The following is a 28,000-nucleotide window of genomic DNA, read 5'->3' as shown; positions in this document are numbered from 1 at the left end:
ATATGGCTGAAAGACAGCTATTACACAAGGCTGGACCTGCAAAGTGTAGTTAGGCTCTGAAAGCAAGAAGTTTGCAGGTAGGGCATAACTTATGTCTTTTAATCAAACCTTGCAAATTCTGGTTATGTAGGTTGGCATCGCAAAGTTAATTGAATGGCTCCTTGGAGGTTACTCTCAATTTTAAAAGGTAGCACTTTTGTGTGACAGATTACCTGCTAATTTTGAAAATCAATCGGCTTCGAGAAGATACGTGAGGTGTCTCATAAGAGCAGGAACATGCTTGACTTGCATTACTTCATTAACCAACTAAGCAATACACTACGGTGCCTACATGTGCATGATACCCAGTTCTTGCTGGTTAGTTCGTTTTTAATAATTCTAGCGTCAGTTAAGCTCAGAGGTCGTGAAAGTTTTTAAATGTTAAACAACATGGCCCGCCGTGCAAAAACCTAGAGTTTAATCTGAATACCTTTTCTGTTTTCTATGAAGTTCAACAATTCCTTCATCTCATGGTCACGACCAAATTCTTCGGCTCAATGGTGGTCATAGAAATAGTGAAACGAAAAGTTACCTGAGCCTTTCTAAAAGTTACCTGGTATTATTTAAACAAATGTTGATTTTGTCTTCTTAATAAATGTTTTGGATGTCTTTTAATGTCAACAATATCTTTTTTTTTAACCTCTAATGTTTTAAAAGTAAATGTAATATTTCAGCTGCGAAAGCCTTCTTTAAATGTCCCTTGAGGCCATATTTACAATTAAAGGAAAAAGGATGTAACTTTCCAGTTTTTATCGGTTTTGCGATTAAAACTACTATCAGCATTGAAACTGAACTGAAGGGGTTTGTTCATTGGATGGTTAAAAAATCTTGTGTAAATTTTTAATTAAAGTTTAGATGAGTCGCAAACTGTGGTTTTTATCAAATCACGACTTGATAGCGATTACTGCTATTCTTAAAATTAATAATTAAAGGTTACATCGAGGATCCTGAGAATTAAGAAAAAAATCTAATCTTTAATTTATAACTGACAAATTTGTAACGTATTGCCAGTATTAGCTGTGGGTGAAAAAAGAAACTTGTAATGGAGTTTTTATTTTGAAGGCCGATAGATGAGTGTTAATGTGATGGAGCTGTAAGAAATTTTAATCGAGATGTTATTAATAAAAAGAACATTTTATTTAGGAAAACTGTCCACTTTTAGCGGGAAAAGGAATGCAAAAAATGAATTTTTCATGATGTTTTCGTTGTGATTTATCTTTAAAAACGAATATCACCCGAGCGAAAATCATTTTCTTGTTAACCCTATAAACAAACTCAGCAGTGACAACGTCGACAATGAGAACAATGACAGGCAAAAGCCTTTTATATTTTTTGTAAATACCGACTTTAAAAGCACTAAGAACTTTTAATTAGCTATGCTAAGAGACGGCCATGGTTAAAAACTTGACAAAACATATTTATTTTTGTGATATGTAATTTCTAACCTTAACTAGAGGAAGATGAAAGTTGGCGTCTGGTTGATCATCAGCACATTGTGGTTGCTTTTGCAATTCGCAAGCTCCCAGTTTGCAAGTAAGTTTCCTATTTTTTTTACTTGAAAGAGATATAATGATGGTATCGAAGCATTATGCGGTTTATAAATGCTGTATTATTGACTTTCTTTTCCCTTTTTTTTTTTAATTCTCTAACAAAGAAAATTTGGAATTGCAGACATGGCCTATCAAAGCGACTATCACATCACATTCCCGGAACGCGTGGATGGCAGGCGGGGAAAAAGGGATTTGTCAACATCTGAAAAGGTTTTTTTTAAGACAAACGCTTTTACAGTCGCTGAAACGTTTTTCTGAACGTAAGCTTTTGAATTCTCCGCTAGAGGGTTGAATTAAAACCATTGGTGTAATGCAAACCTGTTTGAAAAATGGACGGGGAAAAAGAATGGATAACCTGGCATTCAATTGGGATAAAACGGAATCAGTTTTTTCAAACTAATTTTTGTGCTTATGGCGAAGCCAAGCAACTTGCAGAAAAGCAGGATTTAAATTTTATTTATATATATATATATATATTTTGGTTTATTTTTAAATGCGTTTTTAACGCAGAACGGAGCAATTTTTTATTTAAAACATTCTTCTGGGAATTAATTTCATAGAAAACCACTTTTGGCTCCTATAAATCACTTTCGTCAACCAAGATTAACTGTTAATTATGCCAGCTCGGTAGACCTGGATGATGATGTTACTTTGTTTCAGGGAGTTCACGTGGATGACGCCTCCTATCGACTGAATACCCCTGACAAGGACTGGACCCTAGATATAAAACGAAATAAGTATGTTTGGTTTCATCATACGACTGACTTTTGACCAAAGTCTACTAATTTTCAAGATGTCTCTGTTTAGTGGAAAGTTGTTTGCATGTTGGAGGTTCACCTAAGCATTGATAAAAAAAAAACCTGATCATTTTCGTCGTGTAAGTGTTCTGGTTATCTCTTTTACTCGGTAGAGAGACTTCGTGACTTCAAATTTTTGAGAAAATAGATCTTGTCATCAAACTAGAATACAATTTCAAAGACTAGGAATAAGGGGGAAATTTTAGGATATTTACAGTTCTGGTGAACTTTTCTTTTCTCGAAAAGATTGTAAACCATCACTGGGATATTAGCGAGAAATGCTAACCAGTAACGTGGGCAGGTTTTTCCCTCTTTCTTGATAAGGGATGCAGAATGAAACGTTACAAAAAGTGACACTGGTCTCTAAAATCCGTCAATTTTTGGGTTATGATTCATTTATTTTTCTTCTTATTCTTTATGAGAGAGAGATAACTGGTCGTTTTGTTTTTCTTTGTTCATCTCATAGAGATCTTATTTCTCCATCATTTGTCGTTCGCACATTTGCTAGTGATGGTTCAGAAGTTATTCAAGAGGTAATTTGCAAAAAACTAATATTTTTTAGCATTGTTTAGAGCAGTGTTAAATCAAGTGTTGAAAGTAATCTGAGATTGCATTGTTTTTTTTATATTTCGCTCTGTGATTGGTCTAGAAAACTAGCGCCACTGTGTCAACCAATCAGATGCACTCCTAAAACCAATCACGACTTTGTCGCCCGCGTTTTCCCGGATGTTGGCTCAAAAGTTTTTGTTATAAGTTTGTTTATCCTCATTAACATGTAATTAGACTTACTTTGGCACTAGCATGTTAAAAAAGTTTACCACAGGAATACCAGCAAACCAAACTACCTGGCAACCTAATGTGGTGCATGACGACTGGCTTTTGAATAGTTGAAAACTGTTGCCTGAGATTTAGAGTTTTACATTCCCTAACTGCCATCACTCCCTCCTTCCACTGTTGATCTGTGAATGCCTATGTGCATAATCTCTAGAGTTTGATAATTTGGTTTTACCAAGTGCGTTGATAATGTAAACTGGCCACCGTAAAGTGTTCAGCAGTTTCTAAGGTACATTGGCCAATTTAAATTATCAACTCATTTGATAAAACCAAATTGCCCATGGCCCCACAGTTTTTATATAATCTTACCCTTTTCATTTCTAAAATTTTTCGTTTTATACCCAAATCCTAACGCGAATGTTAGGGATGAAGAGGCCCCGCACGAAATTGAAGTGACAAACTCAAATTTACTAAGCTGCGTTTTGTATGATGCATAATCACTGTGTTGTCTTTCATCTATTGGCAAATTGTTTTTCACAAGAGAATCGCCTACGAAATCTATCGTGGACATATAAAGTTTTTTCTGTCTGCGTAAGTTATTAAGTGCTACACTCGTTAACCCGGTTCAACTTGAACATTTTGTATCTTTTTTTAAATCTTTTTCAGGGAGGTCCTGATCATTGTCATTATCAAGGGTCCATCCGAGGCCTAGCAGATTCAACCGTTGTGTTAAACACTTGTTCAGGACTGAGGTATTAAAAAAGCCCTCATTCATGAAAAATATTCCCAAGGTGCCTCGTAAAAATAGCTCAGCTTGTTACGCAATTTACTGAAACGCTCAGACAAACCGATAAAATAGTTGGGCAGTATAATCGTCCAGATCAGTATGGCGTGTGAAAGAACTGTTCTCAGTGTCAGCATATCACATCAGATTCAAATGATTTTATAATGACGTACGCACTGGTTGTCGAAACGTTAACCGCTTTAAATAAAAACACTTGCAGCACTGTTTTAAAAGGAAAGCTAGCACAACAATTTCTTTTTTGCGCTACAAAAACATCCAAGCGGTTAAAAAATTATGCATCGTGGTTTATCCATAAAATTAAATATTCCTTTCCTCTAAAGGATGAATGAAGTTAAAAGTACAACAGTGACCCATATTGAAGAACTCCGCGGTGATTTGCCGACACGAGTTTTATGGTTTTAATCAACGTACGTAGGCGTATGTGCCTTGTATAAAAAAAATTTATTAGACACTTTCACAAAGAGAAAAAAAATACATTTTTTTTTCAACACCTACGGTAAACCGAACGGAAGTCTTTGCTTTGTACCCACACCGGGCTGGGTCTCACTACACGTCTGTTATTTTATTGTATTTTTTTAATACCGCATTTTAGCCATTAACTTTAACTAAACCTATGTAAGGGTCCAAAACAAAATAATTGGGGTCCCTTGATTAGACAATGATGACCACAAGAGACATGGACAAGTATAAAGGTGAATGAAGAAGAAATTTTACAATTTCTCCTAACCAGGGGGCTCGTAGATGATGGCAAAGATACATTTTATATTACACCTGAGTCTGGAGGAGAAGTAAGTCTTATTATCGAAATAAGAGTTTGATTTAATAACACACAGAATTTTACTGTTGATTCCTCTTCATGATTTCAAATTACCAGTTATAACACCGCTTAGTAATTATATGCGTGATTGTATTTCACTGTAGGAAACTGGCGCCCACAAAATATTCCAAGCAAATGAAGACGAAGCCAAACACATCCTGGATAACTGCGGTAAGGCAATTGGCGGAAATAGAATTTTACCACAGAAAAAAAAAAGTGGAGCTCGCCATAAAGCATTTATTTTTCAACTACGTGGACTAATGTTTAGACAAGTTTTAACGACCATCTTTGTAACTCTAGTAAGTAAGTAAGTAAGAGATTTCTATGGTTTGAATAGCGTTCTTGTTTGACAAAATATTCTCTCACAACCTCTGCACGTAAAGCTGATGAGTACGGACGGATGCTTTGCCTCTATTCATTTCAGTGTGAAAGTCGATGTGCTTAAGCGTTCTATTAGCCAAGATTTGGCTCAGCCGTGAATGCAAAGACATAAGCACACTCAAAGAAAAGAGAAAAGTGTTTATTTTTACTTAGAAGACTCATGCAAACGTCCCGTAGTCCTTTTCAATAAATTTGTTTCTAATATCAATTTTTGGTTTCTTTCTTTACTCCAGGAAACAAAGAAACTCATGCAGATTTGCATCAATCAGTGGAAAAGTCAGGTGCAATTTCTCGGGTAAGATATTGATAAGAATTTTTTCCTTAGGAATTTCTTCTTTTCATTTATACATCAACGATCTCGTGGATAAGAGGTAAGAGTGAGAGAGAGGCAAAAACCGGAAACAGCATAATATATCATGATTCTTTTTTATGTTTTCATTAGATAAGACGAAGCATATCGGGCCACGTTGATGAATTCTACAAACCATTTTTGACAACAGATGAGACGAGATACAATGAGCTGTTATTGGTTGTAGATTTTGGAATGGTAAGTAATACGATAAATTTTGAGATTCGTAATGATCTTAGAGTAAAATTTATCCTCAAGTTCCCATGCATTTATTACAGGAAAGAACGTTATGTTACACTAATCGTTTGCACCTTATCAGTGGTTTTTATACTCTCCATACCGTTTCCCAGTCTTTCTCTACGGTCCTGAAAAGGGAATGTATCAAATAATCGTTTCCTTTATTCTCTTGACATTTATTTTTAATCGAGGGGTAAATTATGGGGAGAAAAAAGTTCTTAGTGTCTTTCAGGTTTAAAAGGTTGATTAACTTGATAACACGATCAGGAAAGCAAGTTACCTGGTTTTCCATCACACCTTACTATGGTCGGGAAAGCAAAAAAATTCGTATGAACAATCTTGTAATCTACGAAAGAGTTTGTCACATTTAAACTTTGTTTTGGTGACATTGAGGATATGGGATTTTATGGAAGATATGAAATTCATTTGGGGAGTAAAAGGGGCTAGATCCCTGTCTTAAAGAAGAATTCGTGATTTGTTAATTGCTCCGTAATTATTAGGTTCGGTACTTACTGAGGGTTTCCTTTTTTTTTTGCTTTTAATTTTTTAGTACTTGAAACACAACAATGACACCAAAGTAATCACGGACCGAGTGATAACACTGGCAAACGCTGTTGATGCCGTGAGTAATCAGTTTCAGATACTGAGTGAATCACGACTTTCTGGTTACTTGTAATCACGAAAAAAACTCTTGTCAATGATCTTGAATTACTCAGGCTGCGGCAGCCAGAACGGAAGTCACTATCGAAATCCAGAGAAAAATTGGCGTTTTAATAAACAACCTACGGTCCAAATTCCAATTCGATCTGGAAACAGTGAACATGTTAAATTCCCATTCCAATTTTTATATTTTTCCATTGTCATTTTTCATTCCCTTTTAATATTCAACTATTTGGATATTTAATCATTTTCCTAGTCCCCACGGGAGAGCAGCAGCGAACAAATCAGTCTAATGGAATGTCTATCATGACTTCCCTATTTTTCTTTATTTAGATTTATCAGCGGATAAATATCAGGGTAGTCTTGAAAGCGTTGGAAATTTGGACGAATGGCGATCCTTTTGAGCGTCAAAAGAAAGGAGGACCTGACCTTGGTCGCTTTACTTCATATCGAAACGACCATTTAATAAAAAAATTTGCTCATGACAACGCACAGCTACTGAGGTAAGAAGATTTCGCATTTTAATAAATCAAAGATGAGAGAGAAGTTCGAAATACTTTTTGTTTCTTAAAAAAATATTGTAGTAGGGGAAATGTAGGGTCTACGATTAATTGTGGGAAGTTTCACTAATAAAACATTAATTGTTCATCGTACCAAGTCGAATATTAAGTACCAAACAATATAACTGATCACGGTTGTCATGGTTCTGCTAAGTTCCCTGACTAAATACCTAAGCTCCAAATTTGTTTAAGAAATATAGGATTACATGGATGACGCACAAAACACACAACTTCATTGGCTTCGGGCTCCAAAACTCGGACTGGTTTTACATGGACGAAAAAAAATTATCTTTAATCATTGGAGAAGTTGCATAGAGTTCCCTTCTTTTTTTCGTTTCAGCGAGTGGCGTTGGTCTGACTGTGCTGGCATGGCGTTCCTATTTGGGATGTGTGGCTCTGTATCAACCGGTGTTAATAATGTAAGTTAAAAAGTGATCGACTGATTGCGAAAACTGATAACAGTGCTCTCTAATTAATTACGAATGAAAGTCACTTGGAAGATCAACTCTCCAATGTGATTGGTTAACAACTTTCCGAAAACGATACATGCTTATTCGGTTTTTTAAATTTAAATCAAACAAAGTGAAATCAGATAGCCTCTCAAGCATAGGTGTCAAATACTGAGCAAACCATAAATCAGAGCTTCTTATAGAGAAGTTGAGTCAAGTTGTAGCAACAAATTTAAAAATGATGCTGTAAAGTAGTCGCCCCTTGTTCGACGTACCTCTTAAACAGATTCACCCAAAACTCTAGAGCTTGTCATGAGTGATTAATCTCCCTCGTCTCCTACAGCCCTAAACACCCTTGTTTACTATTTTCGCTGTTTGTAATTTCTATTAATAAAACCTAGACTGGTTGGATGTCTATGGTTATGTTTGGTTACCACAACTGGACGATATTTTCATAACATGAACAAGACACTGAAGAAAGCACTTCAGAGTCTTGACTCCTCACACTATTGGAAGCTGAACATTTAAGATTATCCATAGATGCATTATCGTTTATGTAAACGTCTCTGTAGGAGGCTGATATTTTGGTCTAGTTAATCTTAACGGGCTTGATAGCTACATTAAGAGATCGAACTTAAGTTGTTTACTTTTACTTTCCAAGTGGGATTATGGAAGCATCATTGGCCCTTATGTAATACTGGCACATGAAATGGGTCACAACTTTGGATTCAGCCATGACGAAGGTAAGAATGACGAGATACTTAGAAATCCTAGCCTTAACCTAAAGCTGGACAAGGTTCAGGTGGGATCTCTCAGCAACCATTAAAACCTCCCTAACTCTACTAGTTCGCTGTACTATCTCCAGATAACAAAATCTAAATTTCTTTCACGGTTTACTTTAGTTGTTCAGTTTTTCGATTACTAGTTCTTTCATTTCTCTATGTATTTTATTCGTGTTTAACGCAAGCCCAAGTTGTTAACAACTTTTTTGCTGATATGGTTAACCTATTAAGGGAAAGGAACATAACTTATTATTTTAATCATTTTCCCCTACTTTAAAAGATCGTCAGTATAACAAAACAGACGTGCAAAAGTTTTTTCTGTTTAAGATTTCTATCATTTGCTCCACTGAATACGTTAAAGTGACCTTATTACTTAATGAAGAGAAATTCTGAAAGCAAACTTACAAATGAATTCATCACAAAGTGATTGTTTGCGGGATCATCTTCTCTTTCGCTCATTTGTAATGAACTCTTTTCCCAGGAAGCTGCAAGTGTTTGACCCCAAGAGGCTGCATCATGGGCGGTCACAAGTATGTGATATTTGCATAATAGATATGTGCACGCCATTTCGCAAGAAGAATCTTCAGCTTGGGCAATAAGAGCCAGCCGGAGGCCAATACATCTAATCTAAAACAAGCAGGCTACACGACTCAATAAGGAGCGTTGTGATTGGATGTCATGTAACCAAAACCAAACTGTAATTACAAGCAATGGCTATTATTGTGCAAATACTACAAGGTTACAAGTGACAAATCTTTCAGTACAGATACTGTAAATAGAGTTACTTTGACATAACTGACGAATCAAATAAAATTGTGCGATGGACTGGGTCGATAATAAGCCAAAGAACACGAAAAATTTGAACGGAAATAATTCGTCCTTTCATGTAACCCTATCGGAAACTTTGGACTTAGAGATTGATGCTTGTTTATATCACAAATATATTAAATTTGATCCGCAGGGCCAGAGTTCCAGGATTTTCTAACTGTAGTATGACTTCACTTCAAAGACTCAATGATTGGTGCTTATATAACGTGCCAACACAAAAGGTACATAATCTTATTTCAAGAAGGAGTAGTTACTATGGTAACAGATGTATCAAACATTGTGCTAACTGAACTTCGTGGAAAAACATTCTTTTCATAAAGCATGCAACATAAATATTGATAACTAAACTATAGTTGTCCGACGTTTCGATGTTTAAACTATAGTTGTCCGACGTTTCGAGGTTGCTAGAACCGTCATCACGGTAAAAATGAGAGTTTTTTCGCGGTGGAAATATAAATTGGTGGAACTAGAATAATAGACATTAATTCCACTCATTTATATTTATATACCGCGATAAAACTCTCATTTTTTAACCTTGGTAATGAGGTCAGCAACATCGAAACGTCGGACAACTATAGTTTTATTATTTCGATTGAAGGTTTTCAGTAAATTGCTAATATGAATATTATTGGGTAATTATAGTCTTGCACCCTACAAAGCGTCGGTCACTTCATTTAGTGCAATCATGTAATAGAAACAAGGCTGTTTCATTTTTGTTTGATTTTCTCGTTTTCAAGTCTTATAACAGTTATTGTGGGAATGGAATCCGTGAAGAAGGAGAAGAATGTGACTGTGGCACTCCTGAGGTTTGTCATTGTTGTATTTGTATTAAATATTTCAGCTTTTATTTTTCCAACATTTGTTTTTATTTCTCAAACATAATTAACAAGTCAGGTCTCTTTGATCACAATTGTCTTAGAACAGGTTCAGAGATCTTGAGGGGAAATCACTGATCAAGGAATATGATCATGCTAAAAAACTATTAACAATGTAAACAACGAGGTTACTATTAATTGTTTTCTGCTTCACTCAGTTAAAGAGAATTATCTACCATTCTCAGACTCGTTGACTAAGCTTTCAGTCAGAGCTCCAGTAAGTCAAGTTATTGATTTTTTTGCCAGTTTTCGATCTGAATGGACGAGCGGCCGAATTTTTTAAAATTGGTATTGGTAAATTGGTATTGAAGAGGAGTGGAATACTGAGACCTTGTAATCGCTTAGGCAGAATGGATGCAATTTATAACTTGACTAGTCATAAATTGCACGTGATTTTTTTTTTTAACTTAGGTACCTTATACCACTCAAGAGTTTTTAAATCAAAACAATAATCAATTTTCACAATTAAGTTTTACTTCGACGATAGCAAAGACGGAGCTTTTTGCGAGAATTTAATAAATACTAATTAATTTCCTCAGATGTGTCAGATCAAGGATTCTTGTTGTGAGCCTCACAACTGTGTTCTTAAAAAGGAATCGCAGTGCAGTGACCTACACCATTCATGCTGCGAGAACTGCCTGGTAGTGTAATGTAGAATTATAATCCATTTAATTCATTTAAATAAGCTTGCTGAGAAGTCATTTGATGAAGCAGCACCATAAATACCTCTGAGAACTTCCTAAGCGCGAGCATCGTTGGTTGGGGAGCTTTAACTCTCAGCCGATTTTGTGAATCGTTGTCGGCTGATTCAAGGAATCAAATGATAACGGGAGGACAGTGCTGGAAAAAGTTTAACAAAAGATGAGAGAAATATTTTTTAAGGAAAAACGCCCCCATAACCTTATGAAAACTTTCACCCCAGCACGTGCCTTCCACATCTCTTTTGCCATCGCCAAAACTCGATAAATTAGTAGAAGCGGGATAAGGAATTACACATGAAAATTACGACCTTGGCAAGTCTGCATATAATGGACAACCAGTCTCAATTTGGCTTAAAGAACATAAATGCTTTAGAAATTCTTTTTCAGAAGTGGAACAGATTTAAAAAAAAGCGTTAGGGTATTTTTTTCCCCTTTTTTTGTCAGTGGTAAGTTGTCTGTAAGTCACTAGTCTAGCGATTCCGGAATTGAGATGTTCACTTGTCTGTATGATATGCTGCAGTTTCACAGCATATTGTGGTTACTTTTTCTTCTGAGGGACTATTCTCTTTTCGAAACTATTTAAAGAAGAAGTTTAAAAATAACACCATGAGAGTGCCGCACCAAGTTAACGGGGTGGATGTAAACATCATACTCTCTCAATCATTCCTTTTAGTACAAGAAACAAGGATCGTTGTGTCGTGGAGTCAAAACAGATTGTGATGTTCCGGAATACTGCACTGGTAATTCTCGGGATGTAAGTATAGCTCTAACAAATGAATTCAGTATTAATGATTTTGTACCACATTAATGACTGACCATGCAATTGCTTCATAAATGAAGCACTAAAACAAGAAATTCCATGTTTTGTTTTCAGTGTCCAGGAGATTCATACATAATTGATGGATACCCTTGCAATCAAACTAAAACAGTGAGTGAACCCAGTTGCCTTTGCATAACGAGTATGACATGTGAAACAGTATTTTTGATCCTGCATCGGTTGATTGCTAATTCACACTGACCGCTAGGAGAGGTGAAAGATTAGAGATGAGCAACAGGGGTTACATCAAAGTCCCACTGCTCTTTTTCGATAGAAGCACTTTGCCAGCATTGGGGCTAAATTGAAGCCCACTTAAAAGTTGTGTATGTCGCTGATTTGCTTTCAGTGCTGTTAGCTTTTATTTTTTGGTTCATGTAATAAGTTAATTCCAAATTTCCAGAACCGATTAACATGTAACTTCTCCTAACAATATCAAAATATATCACAGCGAATGGTCGATGAGATAATGTTTTGATTGACAACGCCTTCACTTCTTTTTAAAAATTACATGGAAATAGATAGTGCATAGCAATTAGCTAGTGGGTAGAAATCTACTACTCATCAGAGGATAAAAAAATTGTGGTTATCAAATGGTCATTTGAGGATGTGGTCTTTTTTGAAACATACTTGCACTGAAAAGTACTAGAGATATCTTCAGCTTTACATTTACGACACTTTTTAAATCACTGTTTCTCCTTTAACTCGTTTAGTCTGACACGTATAGAACGATATCTTTTTCAGTGCTCTTCACGAAAGTACTGCATCGCTATGCAAACATCGTTTACTGATGTGAGCGGCTAGTGGTAGTGCATATAGTTACTATTACATTTAATTAATTTGTATTTTTATTAAGATTATACAAGGAAACACCAACTATTTTAGTGTGAACCACAGAACCCTGAATCCAAGAGTCAGCGCTCGATATCTTCGTATCAATCCTCAGTACTGGAATGGCTGGCCTTGTCTAAGAACGGAGTTTCTGGGGTGTTCAGCGGGTGAAGGTAAATGTCATGTCATATGATGGGGAAAATTTTTTAATTTAATTTCTGGCCATATTTGACTGTGCTTTGAAATAGGTTAAATTTCCTTTATTTCCTTCTAACTTTTATTTTAATTCAATAGAAAAACTTGGTTCTGAAATCCTCGTTCCTTGCTGAAATCTGTTTTGAAAAATAATGAGAATTTATGAAAAAATAAAGTATAATTTGTAGGAAGTTGAGTGAAAAGACAAGACTCATGCCTATGGCTTTATTGTTATTAAAGGCAAAATGTTTAATTTTGTTTCCTTTTGTAGGAAAAGTGTTTCTAAGAAAAGGGTTGGGAAATATAGAAGAAACCATTGGAAAAATTAAGAGCCAAATTTAGACTTTCAACAAAAGTCACCACAAGAATTTTGTGACTCTGGGATACTTTTGGAAATTTTGATTTAAAAATCCTCCTTAAACATTTCAGGAAATTGAGACAGTAACAGAAAGTATCATTCAGTGAATTGCTTGGATCATGTTAATTTATCGCTAATGATTGTGGCGACAATGCATACAGGAATTTGGGGTGAAATCACTTGTATTGCTTTGGCTTTGCGTTTACGGAATATATCAACCTCATGAAACTCTCACTAATTTAGTTTAAAGTTAATTTGTTTTGTTTCCACAGTTAGTCCAACTGCCGCAACTCCTCTTAAGTCATACGGTCTGGATCTTTGTCTCACTCCATCAAACCAGTCTTGCTCGCCAAATGACAACGACCGCTTAATATACAGACCTGGAGGTCTGTGCTCAGAAAGTCATTTCCAATTTACACTTGATGCAGACGGGGTGTTACGTCATAATTGCAGTGGTAAAATGGTGTGTCCCGAGAATGGCGGCACTGGTAATGGTGTGAAGATTGTTGTTAGCAGTACGTGCAAAACAGAAGATTCGAAATTTAGGCGGACATCAGGTTTGATGTAATTTCGCTCCTTGATTTCGTAAATTACTGTGTGTGCTTTCAGTCAAAGGGCTTTTTAGAGAGGTGGGCTTGTTAAAAGTTCACTGGGGTCCGGAATATGCGTCTCTGAGTAATTCTGACTGACTGATAAAGGCTTTGAGATACAAACATAATCCACTCACCGCTAACCCCTGTTCACTTGAGCACAACACTACTCTCTCAAACCTGACTGACTCTTGTTCATCTTATATTCTCCAAAATCTGGGAAAGATAAATGGAAATTGGGAAGAATTTTTTTCTTTTAATGATGGAAAAGGCTTTTGACTTTTGCAAGTAAGTTTAGTCAGAGATAACACCGAAAAATGTATATCCTTTGGAAGGCACTCTAACACGACGTTTTTTTTATTTTCTACGGTCTTGCTACTTACAGCAACAGCACTTCATCAGATTGGAAGAGATTGAGCAACCTAAATCGAATATAAATTAACTCTTATATAAGTCCTTAATACAATGTAAATACGTTTGGAAATGATTCGCTCGTCTTTTCACAACGTAATTAATATATAGTCATTGTGTTCATTTCTAACGTTACAGTACATTTATCTGTCTTTTAAACAAAGTTTTTAAACTATTTTTTCGACAGGACGGTCTCTGAAGCATCTAAATACCGGGAAATGCGTCCATACATATGGAGCTTGGCCTGGCGTCGACAGACACATGGTATTGTGGTCAGGATGCGATGAGCGACGGCTGGAACTATGGTTTGCAAAGCAAGGTAATTTATGTTGCTGAAACATACAGCTGAACAGTGTGTAAAAACTTCAATGTAGAGTTACGAATTATTTTAATGCAACATGTACATGAGGTTTCTTATCCGAGAGATTATTTATCAAAATCCAAATTAACAACAGAGAAGTAACTGAGGCGGTTTTAATGGCCAAGTAATCAACCATTCTTTCCATAAAATTCGTAATAAAATTGAGGGGCACAAACACGCTCGATTCACAAGGAACATAGCCTATCGGACAAATCACATTAAAAAAAAAAAAGATGACACGGCATGATAAGTTTGTTTGTTAAGCACATGCACAAGGTTGCATAACATAGCGGGTTCCATTAAAGGAAAGTAAAGATGGCGAAAGCTTTTCTTAAATAAAGCCCGAGATTTCGGGTGATAATCTATTTGTTTTTCTAGGGACAATAAGTTTATTATAACCTTTGGTAATGGTTGGCGCGACACGACCGAAACGCGCTCAATTGAAATTAGATATACCTTATTTATAGAGTGTGTGGACCCTCTCGGAATGCAGAGCGGTGATATTAAAGACAGCCAGATCACTGCGTCTTCATCCAGACCAGCAGATCTCCCGCATTATGGCAGGCTGCATAACGGAAAGTACTGGTGTGCCAAAGAGAAAAACAAAAACGAGTACATACAGATTGACTTTGGACAGGTATCTCCAATCTCTAATCTGTTATATTATGAGCCTTCTGTATAAAGTGCTACAGTGAAGACATTACCTCGCGGTCATTGTATCAAGAAAGCCTCAATCGTAGCCTTAATTTTTTTAATGCTTTTACAGTCACATTTCTTTTTTTTTTTTACAGTCCCCTTTTTAATTATCATTTAAGATTTTTTTCTGTTTTTCTCCTTAAATTTGGTGATAGTTTGCTGCGAAAAAAAAGCGAATCATTACAGTGTCACATGTTTTAAGAGAGAAAGCAGAATATAAGAGAAAACATGAAAGACCAAAAATAGTTTCACAGTCTCCATGTGTTTGAGTTTGTGAGTGATTTGCGTACAGTTGAAGTTCAAAAACGAGTTAGTGATGACATGTCCTGTAGTAAGTGTTTCTGAATCATGAGAAGTCGACTCTCCGTATCATGTTTCTAACTTTTGGCCGATTTTTCTTTTTGTAGGTACGAACGGTGAGCAAAATTTTGATACAGGGACGTGGAAACTGGTACGACTGGGTGACTGGCTTCTACTTGTTCCTCAGCAATGATGGTCAGCGGTGGACTGGTTACTCAGAGAGTGGAGACAAACAACATTCTAATGTAAGGAAAATATTTGAAACGGTGATTTTAAATGTGACTTTACACCGTTAGGTTCTTATTGACATTTTTCCTTGTTTTAAAACCGATTCAGTAAGGAGAATATTCGCTTGTTTGGTTTCGAAGACTTGGTATGAAACAAAAGAGAAGGGAAAAGTGAACATTTTGATTCGTTTATTCGCGATAAAAGATAGCGAACATGTGCACCTGTCAGGTAAATTTCTCTAAATCCACTGACTTACACAACTATTGTCGTTTCAGTCGCATTGCTACCAAGGAAAATGCAGCGAAATTCACGAAACTCAGTGCAAAGACTTGTGGGGAGCAAGTAAGTTTGAATAAACGTTCTTATTATTTAATGCCTTTACAATTAAACTGCGTCCAGTCAAGAACTGAAAGCGATTATCCTCTAAACAGTTGTATCTTTAAGTTATAGATACTCAGCCACCTCAAGTTGCTGTATCTAAGGTCATGACAGAGACATTTACCTGAGCTTCTAATACTTTACTTGTAACCCAAATCAATTAATTTTTTAGCCGCCAATAATGCTGACCAAGGATGTTATGACAAACTAAACACTGAAGCTGCTGGATTTGGCACATGTGATCCAGTTACAAATGCATCATGCGCTGCAAGGTACAAGCCCACAATGCAAGTTTGGAAGAATAATCACCCAGTGGACTTAAAATATATCTTTTTCAGGGAGTTTTAAAACGAAGTACAATCTTTCATCTCACAACGTAGTCACTTTGTATATGGACCGCGACGTTTCGACTACATACTGCTTATTCAGGCGATAAAGTCGATTTAGTACGCGTTACTTTATAAACTGTTCTTCTCAGTTGTTATTCGTTGGAATTCCACAGCTGATACTGGCGCATTTCGTCAAAAGGTTCCTTCAGTGGTCCGCGGTCGAACGGCCCTTGACCTATTGTGTCTCTTGATCGTCAGTATCCATACTTCCGGGATTTCTATTCCATTGTCCCTCTAGATGTTGCTAGGGTGAAGTCCTGGAAGTTTATTTGGGCAATTTGCCTTTCCTTATAATTATTCTATTTTTGGTAAACCAACCAGAAATAGAAGGACGTAGCTTATGCCTTAAATGCTATGATTTCTTTTATACGTATCTGGATACCTAAGGTGTTTCAGTATGCAAACATTTCAAACTTCTTAATTCATACATGTTCATATCTCTCTCCTTTCCTTAATTTGAAAATTTCTTTTTGTGGCGACCACTGATATGTAATTTGCCGAAAATATTCATTGTGCAAACGTTAATGAGTTTCCTTAATTTTTTTTTTAGTAACGTGTTATGCGGTCAGCTTCAATGTGAAGACAGCAGAGATAAACCTGTTGTTGACTACGGATGGACATACACCAAGATAAGTTTAGATAATGGAAAACAATGCAGGTATTAAAGTATGTTCAAAACCCCATGCGAAAAAGTACAAATGTGTTCTCTATTTTTTTCTTAATTTAATCAATTTGGATACTTCGAAAAGTATTCAAGGAGAAGTTAAAAAACGTGTTTCTAGGGAAACCATGCCTACGGACATTATCAAGGGAAAGAAATATATATCTATCGAAAGAATTAGTATTTTAAGTCAAGATGGCCCGTTGTGGTTCGTTCGCTGAACTCCAGATCCACCCTCCTTCGGTACCACTGACTTATAAGAAAACCGATGGAAATACTGTTGATATGGGTGGTTATGATAATAACGAGAAGGGTGGGGTAGGGGGGTGGGGGTGGGGGTAACTTGCGATGAACCATTTTTCCAGCCTCGAGGAAGTAGGAATATTCCTAGTCGCTTCATGTTAAGGAAAACGGGATAGGCCGTGGAGATGCGAACTATTTAAGAGTCTTTTCACCCCACTCTTTAATATTTGAAAGGTATACGTTCTGATTGCTATGAAAAATGATTTATGTAAAAAGAGTAAGACTTATCGCCACAAAACAAAAATTCTTGGAAAAAAAAGCGTGGGCTCTTGGACAGTCTGACAGCCTAATGTATTCTTTCTTCCCACAGTGCTGCAACCTTAAAATCTATAGATGACCTCGGTGAGGGAATGGTTAGAGAAGGGACAAAATGTGGAGATGATAAGGTACCGTGAATAAAAATTTACTCTTCCTATCCCAGGAATGGCCCCTGAGCATTTCCTTCTTGTTATAGGAATAAATTGTGGAGAAAAATGGTAACGAGGAGATAGAAAAAATATCAATCAACGATTTTAAATTCAACACCAATAATGTAGAGGCCAAAATTGTAAAAAGTTTGGCAGACAATAGTGAAAATTTTATCGAGATCTTTAGAGTGTCTATTCGGCTGTTCTTTCGTAAAGTACGAGTTTCCTTCTAAGTTTAAAAACAATACCGATTTTTTTCTTTCCACTTGAAGCCAGTGACCTATCAAAGCCGTTTAGGCCAACACTGATACCTGAAACTCCAAATTATAAAATAGAATTACAGTAGTATACAATTCCAACTTTTATGAGGCAAATACCTCTCAAGATTATTTTATGATTTTCTACAAGTTAAGGTAACAAAGAATTTTGTTGAATTTTGTATTTTGTTACAGATGTGTATAAATTACAAGTGTCAGTCATTTGATTCTCTCGACATTGGCAATTGTCCGGTGGCAAATAACAAGGAGTGTGGGGGAAGAGGAGTAAGTTAATAATTAAGGCTAATTTTTCAAATCCATGACACCTGAATTGACCTTCAAAATCCTTCAGCATACTTGTTATTTTTCGTTCATTTTGCCGTTGTTGTAATTGTTTACTCTAATTGTCGATTCATTCATTGAAGTCTTTATTTTTCGAAAGTATTTCTCTAATATTGTGACATGTCTCTCTCAAAGGTTTTTTTTGACTTCTTCTGTCGATGCATTTGCATTCAAAATCCGCGTTTCACCACACCGCCTTTCTTCTAGAAGCTTTTTCATTTAATGATATCGGTGTCTTAATTTAAAGTGCCACTAAGTTATTTATAAAGTTAGAGGAGATACTATGCACTAATATGGTTTCCTCGTCAGAAATAAACTTGATATGATAAGCTTTGCTGGCTCTCCAGATCGGTTTAGATGTCTATCCCCAGTTGATGCCAAAAAAGAAACAAACAAATAAACGAAGAAGCAAACGAGAAAAAGAAAGAACAAAACAATTTTTAACAAACAACTGAAACCCAAAAAGGAGAAGCGGCAGTAGAGCTGAATCTCAATGCTATGCAAAAACCCTGTCTTTGTTTATTATTTATGCATTCCAACATTTGGCCAAACAGCAATTTGTTCGATAGACTATATCTAACTCATCATTCTTTTATTTAGGTTTGCACTAACAAAAAGTTGTGTCATTGTGAGGGAGGATTTGATTCTAAAGACGGTTGCGCATCGGGTAAGAGATAATTAGAGAATTCAGGAAAGTAAGGGAGGTACTTCACGACAATTTATTCTCAGTTAGGTTTAAGCGTTTTAAAAAAAGCCCTAAATGGAGGTTGCTAATGGTATTTTTGTGAAGGGGAAGTCTTTTCATTTTCGTAGAATTCAGGAAAATAAGGGAGCTTCCTCACGACAATTATCTATAGTTAGGTTTCAGCGTTTACAAAAAAAGCCTTTGATACAGGTTGCTGATGGAATTTTTGTAAAGAGGAAGTATTTTCTTTAATCGTAGAATTCATCATTATCATTATAACTATTATGATTATATTTGTTTTTATTATTATAATCATTAAACTGACCCATTCCAGCTCTGGTACCTCGAGATGGAGCCTGGGGTGAGTGGTCGTCATGGACTGTGTGTGACAAGGGTTGTGATGGTGGAAAGAGAAGAAGACATCGGTTCTGTGACAACCCGTTCCCCCTACATGGAGGTGCTGACTGCCCCGGAGACCGACATGAAAAACAGGATTGTAATACACAAAGCTGTCCGGGTGAGTTAAAAATTTTAAAGTATTTATTATTGATTTTTTTCTAGTTTCCCTTCTTTAATTTGACCTATTCTTTTACTTATGAACTGAAAACAGAATACCAAGTGATCTGTGAGGCTTATAATTAGTTCTTGAAACATGGGTCGCAAGTTCGCCTCGGCAAGGCTTTTTCAATTTTTCATTTCCTTTGAAAGAGAAATGTTTCATAAGTCGGAGTAGCATTAAATTCATGGGAGAAGGGAAAGGCTTGGGGAGGGTTTTATTGGGAGAATTGCCCTCTCCTTTTTTCTAAGACAGACAGAACAGTCGATCTCCTGAACGACTTATTAGGTATTCTTCGCTTACTGGAGGATATCTTTTAGATTATTAAAAGGCTGATTTTATCGAATGTTTTTACTTTTGCCTTTTCAAATTTGGTAAATGTGTCTTAATTATTAGAGTAGAAAACAACACTAGAACACATAGGAGAACATTTCTTTTGAAAAGGAGTCTTGCATTGAGCTATTTCACTGGTGGCAGTTACATTACCTCCAATATTATTGTACTTCTCTCCTTGTATTTACTCTTAGGGCGATGTATGGAAAAAACACTTCTAGTAACATCATTTTGCTCAATGTTAAATTTTATTTTTTCTTATCCAGTGGTGATTTCATGCCATCACTTGCGTCAAGTGGGGGATGAACAGAATCATTACTATCCTGATGGTGTCTACAAGATTTACCCCGCAGGCTCTCAGCCAATCATGGCGTACTGTGATATGTCGCGTGATGGTGGAGGATGGACACTATTGGTTACCAGTCATACTAACACCTGGACGGCACAGAATGTTAAATTGCGAAACGCGAACTCTCCAAAGTTGACTGATGATCACTCCATCTTGCAGTATGCAGACAGTATTAAGGATAATATTAACGTGGCAGGTTCTACGTTTGAGTATCGATTAGAGGCTCAAAGCCAAGGTAATTCAAGGTACCTAAATTTCCGTCATACAGGACAGGATAGGGTGAATGCAGAGTGAGCTTAGGAGGCCATAGTAAAAAAATATAATCCACAATGAGGGTCAGCAGTCATGCTGTCTACAAAGTGATCGCCATTCTAATTAGCCATTTCGAAAAAAAATTAGCAATAGAATGTACGAGAAAGTATGCGATGCTCGCATAGAACCTCACTCCTAGTCATTTATTTATTTGTAGAATTAAGCAACACTTGTAGAAACATGGTCATCTTGGCCATCATCACGAACGATGCTCATTGACAAAACTTCCATCATTAACAATGTATAACATTTTCTTTGAGAGTCTTTCCAGCAACCCCTCTTTCCCTTTACGCGCCGAGGCTTATAATGGTACTTAGCTTTTATGTCGCACAGAGAGAAAGGCCGTACTTCAATTGTCCTGAAGAGAAGACTTTGATCACTTGTGCCGAAAATAAAACGTTAGTTTTACTGAGCGCATATTTCTCTCACCTTTATCTCTTTATTTTTGAAGATCGCTGGGGAGGTATCTGGGAGGCGCCCAGAGGTTTTACGTTCACAGCTGACAACAACAAACAGACGAATATTCAGCTGGTTAAGAAGTTTGACAATTGGGAATATTCAGACAGTGGGATTGAACAAAGAATGCCATGGATTTCTGATGCCAGGTTAACTACATCCCATCATGCCTATCGCAGCTGGTGGGGAACAATAACAGGTAAATAACCTTCAATCTATACTACAAAGCGATAACTCTCCTCTGTACAATTAAACAAGATCATTGTTTGTTGTTGTTGTTTATTTCTTTTTGACAAACCCCATTTTTGAGATAGTCACGGAAATGACGTGGAAAACTTGGAGAAAAAGAGCTTTCTGTAACGATACAGCTTTCCTTTTGCATGAGATTTATTTTCTTCAAGCGTTTGATTTATGATTTCAATGGTTCCATAATTCATCACCCTTAATTCCTTTTTCACAATTTTTCGAAAAGAATAGAGTTAGTGAAATATCTTCCCCAGTCTCAATTTCTTGCTATCAAACCCTAACCAAAGTTTGTCATATTGTCCTTCGGGTCATTACCTAGAATCGAAACATTACATTTTTGGATTGAAAAGGGGTCAAAGGTAGGGAATGTCTTACTACTGGATCAAAACTTTAACTTGATTGATTTTTCAAGGGGACGCTAAGGAATACCACCCTGCACCTTGGATTGCTGGTCACCTTATGGAGAGTCAGCCATCATATATCTGGTACTGGATGAGAGAGGGACTTTTTAATATGCCTGGCTCCTGTAAAGAAGTGTTCTTCAGAGGATTGCTGACTAACCCTGTCTCAGGTAAGTCTTGATACGAATTACCGGGAAATCCAGTAATTGAAATTTCGTTCAATACTTTCGAGATTGTATTGCTTTTGTTTTCTTCACTACGATCGGTATTGTTCGAAACAAATCCTGCCAACTCCTCAAGCAATAAAACACAAATTAGAACTAACGGCGTTACTCGTATTTTCGCATATTGGAGACCGTTTTAAATATTTTTAGATCTAATTCGTTTTGACAGTTGTCTCCGTTCTGGCTGGTTTTTACATGTACGTATGTGAATATCATTCAAATAAATACAAATGAAGAATTTTAAAATTACCTTCCTACTAACTCCCTTGTTCTTGTGTCTTAATATATATTTGGTCAAACTGATTACACCTCATTTAAATTTCACATGAAGAGTTAACTGCAGCTGCATTGAAATGTATTTTTTTTTTTCAGATGGAGTTTTTGCAATTAAACCTCCTGGACAGCAAAAAGTTAAAACGTATTGTGATTTCACGACCGAAGGAGGACCCTGGACACTACTTGTGACAAGCAAGACCCACAGTGTGTGGAATAAAGACAACATGAAAAAAAGAAACTCAGACAAACCTTCTTTACAAGATGACTATTCCATACTGGGGCTTGCAGACGCCATAAAGGACTCTGACAAAGCTCAGGTAAGTCGTTAGATGTCTGAGCGGCTGAGGGGTGATTTAAAGTCAATACTTGGTAAATTTGTAGAAAAGTATATGAATTGATGCCCATAAAAAAATCACCGTAAGTGCTTTGTCCCTCAATTCTCCACTGAGTGTTGAAAGTAACTCGGAATTGCTTACGGTTTTCTTTCACTGTAACTAGTGATTTGCCTGTTAACCTTGTGCCGCCATCTCAACTAATGAGATTCAAAACTCTTGCCAGTCACCACTAAGCTAGTTTCCCCGTCATATCATGAGATCATGGAGTGGCAATATTTTCGATTCCATCTTCCATAACTCGTCGTGTTTCTTCAACTTCGTCTTCAAGCAGGAATTCTTTCAATACCGAATTGAGGCAGACGGCAAAACCCGTTGGGGAGGGATCTGGGAAGCACCACGTGACTATACATTCCTATCTACGTGCGACAAACAAACCAAAGTAAAAATCGTAAAGAAGTTCGACTCATGGGACGAGAACAGCAACTTGGGAAAGCGCATGCCCAGACTGGGATTATCTAAAGATCTGTTATTAAGCAGTGCGTCAACTGTGGATGAACCGTCAGGGTCCTTGGTGTATAACAGTGGCGCCAGCTCCGCCTCGTATCTGGAGCAAGAGAAGCCAAACCCGAGTGTTGTGAGATACTGGATGAGAGAAGGAGCGAGGTGAATTTATGTTATGTGTAAACGTAATCAGTGCAGACCACGATCTGAAATATATGTATGTATTTATATACATATTTTTTCCTGTACACTTAATGCTGTATTTACACTTTTCTTGGAGATTATCCATAGCAACTATGCTTGCCTGAATAAAATTCGACTTTTCGTCGTGATCAAATACAGTAATAATAGGAAAGATGTTCAAATTCAAGCTTTATGTTTTAAAGTTTTTCTGCGACCTCTAGTTACGAAAAAACCAAAAAAAAAAATACCGTTTTAGACAGGGGAATTATGTTTCCAGCTTAAAGGCCAGGATAAATTCGTGAAAGCGTTTCTTTATAACATCTCAAAGTTACCAAAATCTCAGATGTTTATCGTGTTCATCGTCTATTGCAATAATTGAGAGTCATTTGTTTGTGGACAGGTTATCTTGCAACGATTTGAAATTACACGGAATGAGAGCTGGTAACAAGTATGGCGAGGATAGTTTCCAACTGATGAAAGTTAGTGATACCCAGTACCTCCCGGTCTACTGCGATATGACAACTGCTAAAGGAGGTTTCACTCTTATAGTGACGAGTGCTCACAACAATTGGACTCGGGCACGGGTCCCACACAGGTAATTGCATATTATACTTGCGTTCTTTGGACTAATCAGATACGAAGCTGAGGCCCGAAGTGACGTGTTCCTTGTAATGCGTTGGTGGTTGTTAAAGGGAAAGTGGAAATGCTCTTAGATCGCAAGAGAAGATGAAATGACGATAATGATAACAATAAAAACAATAATAATAAAGCTTTTCGCGCTCATTAGTTGGCTATTTCGGACTGGCAAGTACTATTAACCTCTTGCAGAGAAGAGACAAAATGGCGCTTAAAGAGTTTAAAATCCGACTATTTTTGATGTATCAACAGAAATAAACTAATTTTGGGGGATCTTTCCTTTATATGATACTGTACTGAAACAATTATTCACCCTATGGTAAGCGAAAGCCGCGGTAAGGCAAATGTCTTCCACTAGTCCCGTAATATAATAATATGGCAGGATTTGGCCAAATAATTTCTTAAAAATTTTTAATACCTTTCGTTTTAATATTGATAGCAGCGTCTTCTTGCCACTCCTAGTCTCGATATACATAGTAGATGCGTTTGAAAATTTATCTAAGTAAGCGCAAGCGTTACACCGTTGGGAAAATAAAAGTATATGCTAAGTAAGAAAACCGATTACGTTTTGTTATCTCTCCTTTCATTTCTAGAAATGCCCTTTATCCAGGACTGAATCGAGATTACTCCATCTTAGATTTAGCAGACAGTATTAAAAGCCTGAACAACAATGGCACATTCCAGTACATGATGGATGCTCATTCTAGACGTCACTGGGGAGGGATTTTTGAAGCTCCTAAGTCCTACAGGTGGGAAAACAGTAGTAGGATTGTATTGGAATAAATACTAATATTCAAAGAAAATTTGTGATACCTTGTATTTTTTCCAAAATCGGAGGTATTTACGTACCCTAATTTATTCACACACTGTGTTTTTCATATTTCATTTGTTTATCAAAGCTTCATGGCATCGGATTCTTCGCAAACCCACGTCAACCTAACGAGGAAGTTTGACAGTTGGGAGTATTCTTGGTGGAATTCATTAAACAAGAGAATGCCGTGGTTTGACGCCAAAGGAACTCACCACATGGCTCTGCTGACCACATCCGACAGCCCCACCTACTACCCGTCGGGTTCGATCATTTGGGGGGGCCCCGATCGGTTTCCGTCTGATTGGATTTGGGCTGGGGGGATGAGAAATCCTGGGGTTATCTGGTACTGGCTAAATGAGGATGACTGTGATGAGGATAGAAAACCAGGTATTACCGTAGATACAGTAAAGACCCCTCGTTAGAAGCTCGATAAACTAGGCCGTTTCGTTTTATACTATCGTCTTCAGCACTGTCTCCTTTTTAACAGTCGAGTTTTGTTTTTTCGAGGGTGGATTTACCCAGGTTCGTAGATATCATTTTTGGCGTCTGACAGCTTATTCAGTCAAGAAAAGATTTCATATGGACGCTCCGGTCCGATTTTAGGGAGATAAGGCTCGTTTTTTGATCTTTTTCAATAATTCATCAATTATGACTGAAATATTAATCCCTAAGATAGGCGTTTTGTTCAAATAGCTATATCTTTGGTTTTTGTGTGAAAAATAATTTCTTTTTACCCGTTGTATTTTTTAAATTTGTTTTGGAATTCAGTGGATGGCGGACTAACTGAGTGGGGTGAATGGGGGAGATGTGACAAATTATGCGAACCTGGTAAGCATCGAAGGTACAGAACATGTACAAACCCCAGGCGACGTTGTGGTGGAAAACAGTGCGATCCAAGCATTCCCACACAAGACAAAGGGAACTGCTTTTATTGCCCTGGTAGGCGGTTTTTTATAATATGACCAGGAAATTTACTTTATTTAGTCGCTGGGAATGTTCATTGATTGCACTGTGGTATAAACCTTTACAATTCATTAAGTATTTTTGCTCGCACGCCATTGGTCTTAATGCATGACGTGATCAAATATGTCTCAGCTAAAACTACCACCTACTGAGCAAGGGAAAGGTTGAAAAGTTTACGCCTTGTGGTTAACAAGCTTTTCTCCTGTGGTCCAACTTCCCGCGTGGTTTATTAGCCGGTAAACCGATAGAAAGTGTGGTTGATTGGTTAATTGTTCACTTTTTAAATACGTTATTGCAAACAGGCTGGCCCATTTCAGCAGAAATATTTTTTAAATGGGGGCTTGTTTAAACAACCTAAATATGTAAATATCGTCTGTACGTATATTATCTGTACAGCTATTTTGAGAAAGGCTGTTGGTAAAAGAAAAAGTATAAAAGTGCAAGTGACGACTTCAAAAGTTGTTGAGGGTTGTTTTATTGTCCCGCTTCCATGACTTCAGGATTCCTGTGAAACCTGAGAAAATGTCTTCGTAAGGACGAGCCATTACGGGTTTGATTAAATTTTAAAAAAATTCATTGATTACTGGATACGCAGAGTACCTTTCGACATTGTTACATGCACTTTTGTCCTTTTTTCCGACATCGTTTCTCGAAAAAGCGGTAAACGAATCCTCAACATAATTTAAGGACTGAAAGAGGTATCATTATTTTAATTATTATTGTAATTAGTAATTTTCTTTTTTCAGAAAGTGGAATACGAAGCTACGGTGACTTCTGTGTGGCCCCAAACGAAGGAGGTTGTTCTCCTCCTGATGGGAGTTATCTTATCTTTACGAAAAAGGAAGGCACAGCTTGTAATGTGACTGATCAGATTTTTGTTCTTGACCAAGATGGCGTTATTCATCACAAATGCAGCAAGAAAGTAGTCTGTCCACAGGGTAATTAAATATTGTATCGTTAAGTTTTTTTTCCTCGTTTTCCCGTGATTTGTTTTTGTAGTAGTCCTTGTTGGTTTTCCTTGTTGTGATAGTATTATAACTGAATTTTTATTATTCTTGTTTTCTCGTGAAGAAAAAAAGAAAACGAAGAAATAATTCTGTGACACTTTTAGCTAACTTTCTCTGTTAACAACTATGATTCTGTGGAACTATTTCAGTTCTTTCCATTTCAATGTGAAGTACCTGGAAGAGGGGAAGAACAGGAGATTTATTAATTTCAACGGTTCCAAATATTCCGCTGGTCTCAATTTGCGCTTCTCTGAAAATTGAGCAGTTTGGCCCAATCTTTTTAGTTAAGTCTTGAACAATCCACCTTTTCTTTCAACAACTTTGTTTGACTGTTTTTGTCTTAATTTGGGTTTTTTCTTTTTTGTCTCTTTTTTGGACAATAAGCCTGCTTGTTACAAAAAACTTAGGCATGAACAATCCCTTTTTTGAGACATTAAGTTTGTTTTCGTTTTTCATTTTTGTAGACAATAACCCTACTTACTACAAAAAACTCATGCTGAAGGATAAATGTGATCTGGGTATTTCTAAGCATATCAGGTATGTAATCAAATTATGATGTGCAGGCTGCAGCATAATGTCCACTTATGTCAGCCTCATATTTTCAAATATCATGCATGCTGGATTCATCCCTTTCCTACTTTTTCTCTCGTGGTACTTCTTTACTGTGTACAAATTTCGTGTGTTCGAACCATTTATTAACACGCTGAGGCATTTGTCAAACAGCTTGTATTAGGGACGTTGCATGTTTCTCTTCGAAAAACCTTTCTTTTAGGTACCAGTCATGACTAATTCCCCTAGGGGAGGGGGCTAAAATTTATAAAATTTACCATATCTCCTCTTTGGCTCTGTAATATTCTTTATGACCCTCCCTCCCCCTTCCTTCCCTCCCCCATTGTTGGCGACGACTGATCCCCCTCTTTTCCCCCTCAAAACCAGGGGATCCCCCGACAAAAAAATCCGCCACCCCCCCGCCCTGGCGATACACAATGACTGGTGCCCAAATGGCCTAATGACGTCGCAAAAGCATGTTTTTTTTTCGTGGGGAGCAATGGTTTTATTCGCGTCTATCATTTATTTTTTTTAATCATTTCAGGTTGGCGGCTCATTATAACCTGAAGAATTTGAAGCACAATTTTTGCGTTCACCCAAACGGTGGATGGCCTGGGGAGGGAGTGCACTTGAATTACTGGCCAGGATGTGACGAGGAAAGGTTGAAACTCAACTTCTTTAAACTTGGTAAGACACTGACGGAAAGAATAGTTCGAAGATTTTTAGACAGTGTGCGAATGATAGACAAGCAAACTCAATTTGACTCCCAGAGTGTATTCCACATTCGGAAAATTTTAAATAGTGATGATTTTCGTCGCTCTTGTAGGTGCACCATCGGCCTGAGTTCCAGTGGGGAGAAGAACTTATTCGCTTATTGGTAAAAAAAGGTGTATTAGCTTGCGATATGTTACAATCTAGATGATGGATAATAAAGACTCAAGTTAGAAATTTTGCATTGTCAATATTTATTGAAAGTGACAAATAATGCTATCACACTGCCATTGCACGTGTACCTTAAACATATGCCTCGGAAGGATGCATCCATATCTGCC

At 37.0% G+C, this 28,000-nt stretch overlaps 1 protein-coding gene across 1 annotated transcript; it reads left to right on the top strand.

Moving 5' to 3' along the window:
* The first annotated feature begins 6 nt into the window (after window positions 1-6).
* Window positions 7-27,892, top strand: LOC131778982 (uncharacterized). Its single transcript, XM_059095482.2, has 45 exons — window positions 7-77; window positions 1,494-1,572; window positions 1,711-1,799; window positions 2,250-2,326; window positions 2,853-2,919; window positions 3,827-3,912; window positions 4,696-4,753; window positions 4,887-4,953; window positions 5,397-5,458; window positions 5,606-5,710; window positions 6,300-6,371; window positions 6,743-6,912; window positions 7,310-7,388; window positions 8,080-8,161; window positions 8,682-8,730; window positions 9,162-9,249; window positions 9,766-9,834; window positions 10,443-10,544; window positions 11,278-11,358; window positions 11,479-11,532; window positions 12,275-12,422; window positions 13,075-13,359; window positions 13,991-14,122; window positions 14,632-14,801; window positions 15,268-15,405; window positions 15,664-15,730; window positions 15,939-16,038; window positions 16,706-16,813; window positions 17,430-17,505; window positions 17,979-18,068; window positions 18,726-18,792; window positions 19,145-19,327; window positions 19,966-20,283; window positions 20,812-21,015; window positions 21,475-21,633; window positions 22,060-22,280; window positions 22,630-22,961; window positions 23,383-23,577; window positions 24,212-24,367; window positions 24,518-24,816; window positions 25,198-25,368; window positions 26,139-26,330; window positions 26,864-26,936; window positions 27,493-27,635; window positions 27,775-27,892. Exons 2-45 carry the CDS (start codon window positions 1,500-1,502, stop codon window positions 27,789-27,791), a joined length of 5,574 nt encoding a protein of 1,857 aa, XP_058951465.2. The 5' UTR covers window positions 7-77; window positions 1,494-1,499; the 3' UTR covers window positions 27,792-27,892.
* The last annotated feature ends 108 nt before the right edge of the window (window positions 27,893-28,000 follow it).

This window comes from Pocillopora verrucosa, chromosome 12 (genome assembly GCF_036669915.1).
Source record: "Pocillopora verrucosa isolate sample1 chromosome 12, ASM3666991v2, whole genome shotgun sequence".
NCBI lineage: Eukaryota > Metazoa > Cnidaria > Anthozoa > Scleractinia > Pocilloporidae > Pocillopora > Pocillopora verrucosa.
The sequence above is the reverse complement of the archived record's forward strand: the minus strand, read 5'-3'. Positions and strand labels throughout refer to the sequence as shown.

Coding starts and splice junctions, on each gene's coding strand:
- LOC131778982 (XM_059095482.2), top strand. CDS start 1,500: ATGAAAGTTGGCGTCTGGTTGATCATCAGCACATTGTGGTTGCTTTTG. Junction 2,920..3,826: donor GTTCAGAAGTTATTCAAGAG/GTAATTTGCAAA, acceptor AATCTTTTTCAG/GGAGGTCCTGATCATTGTCA. Junction 8,162..8,681: donor TGGATTCAGCCATGACGAAG/GTAAGAATGACG, acceptor CTCTTTTCCCAG/GAAGCTGCAAGTGTTTGACC.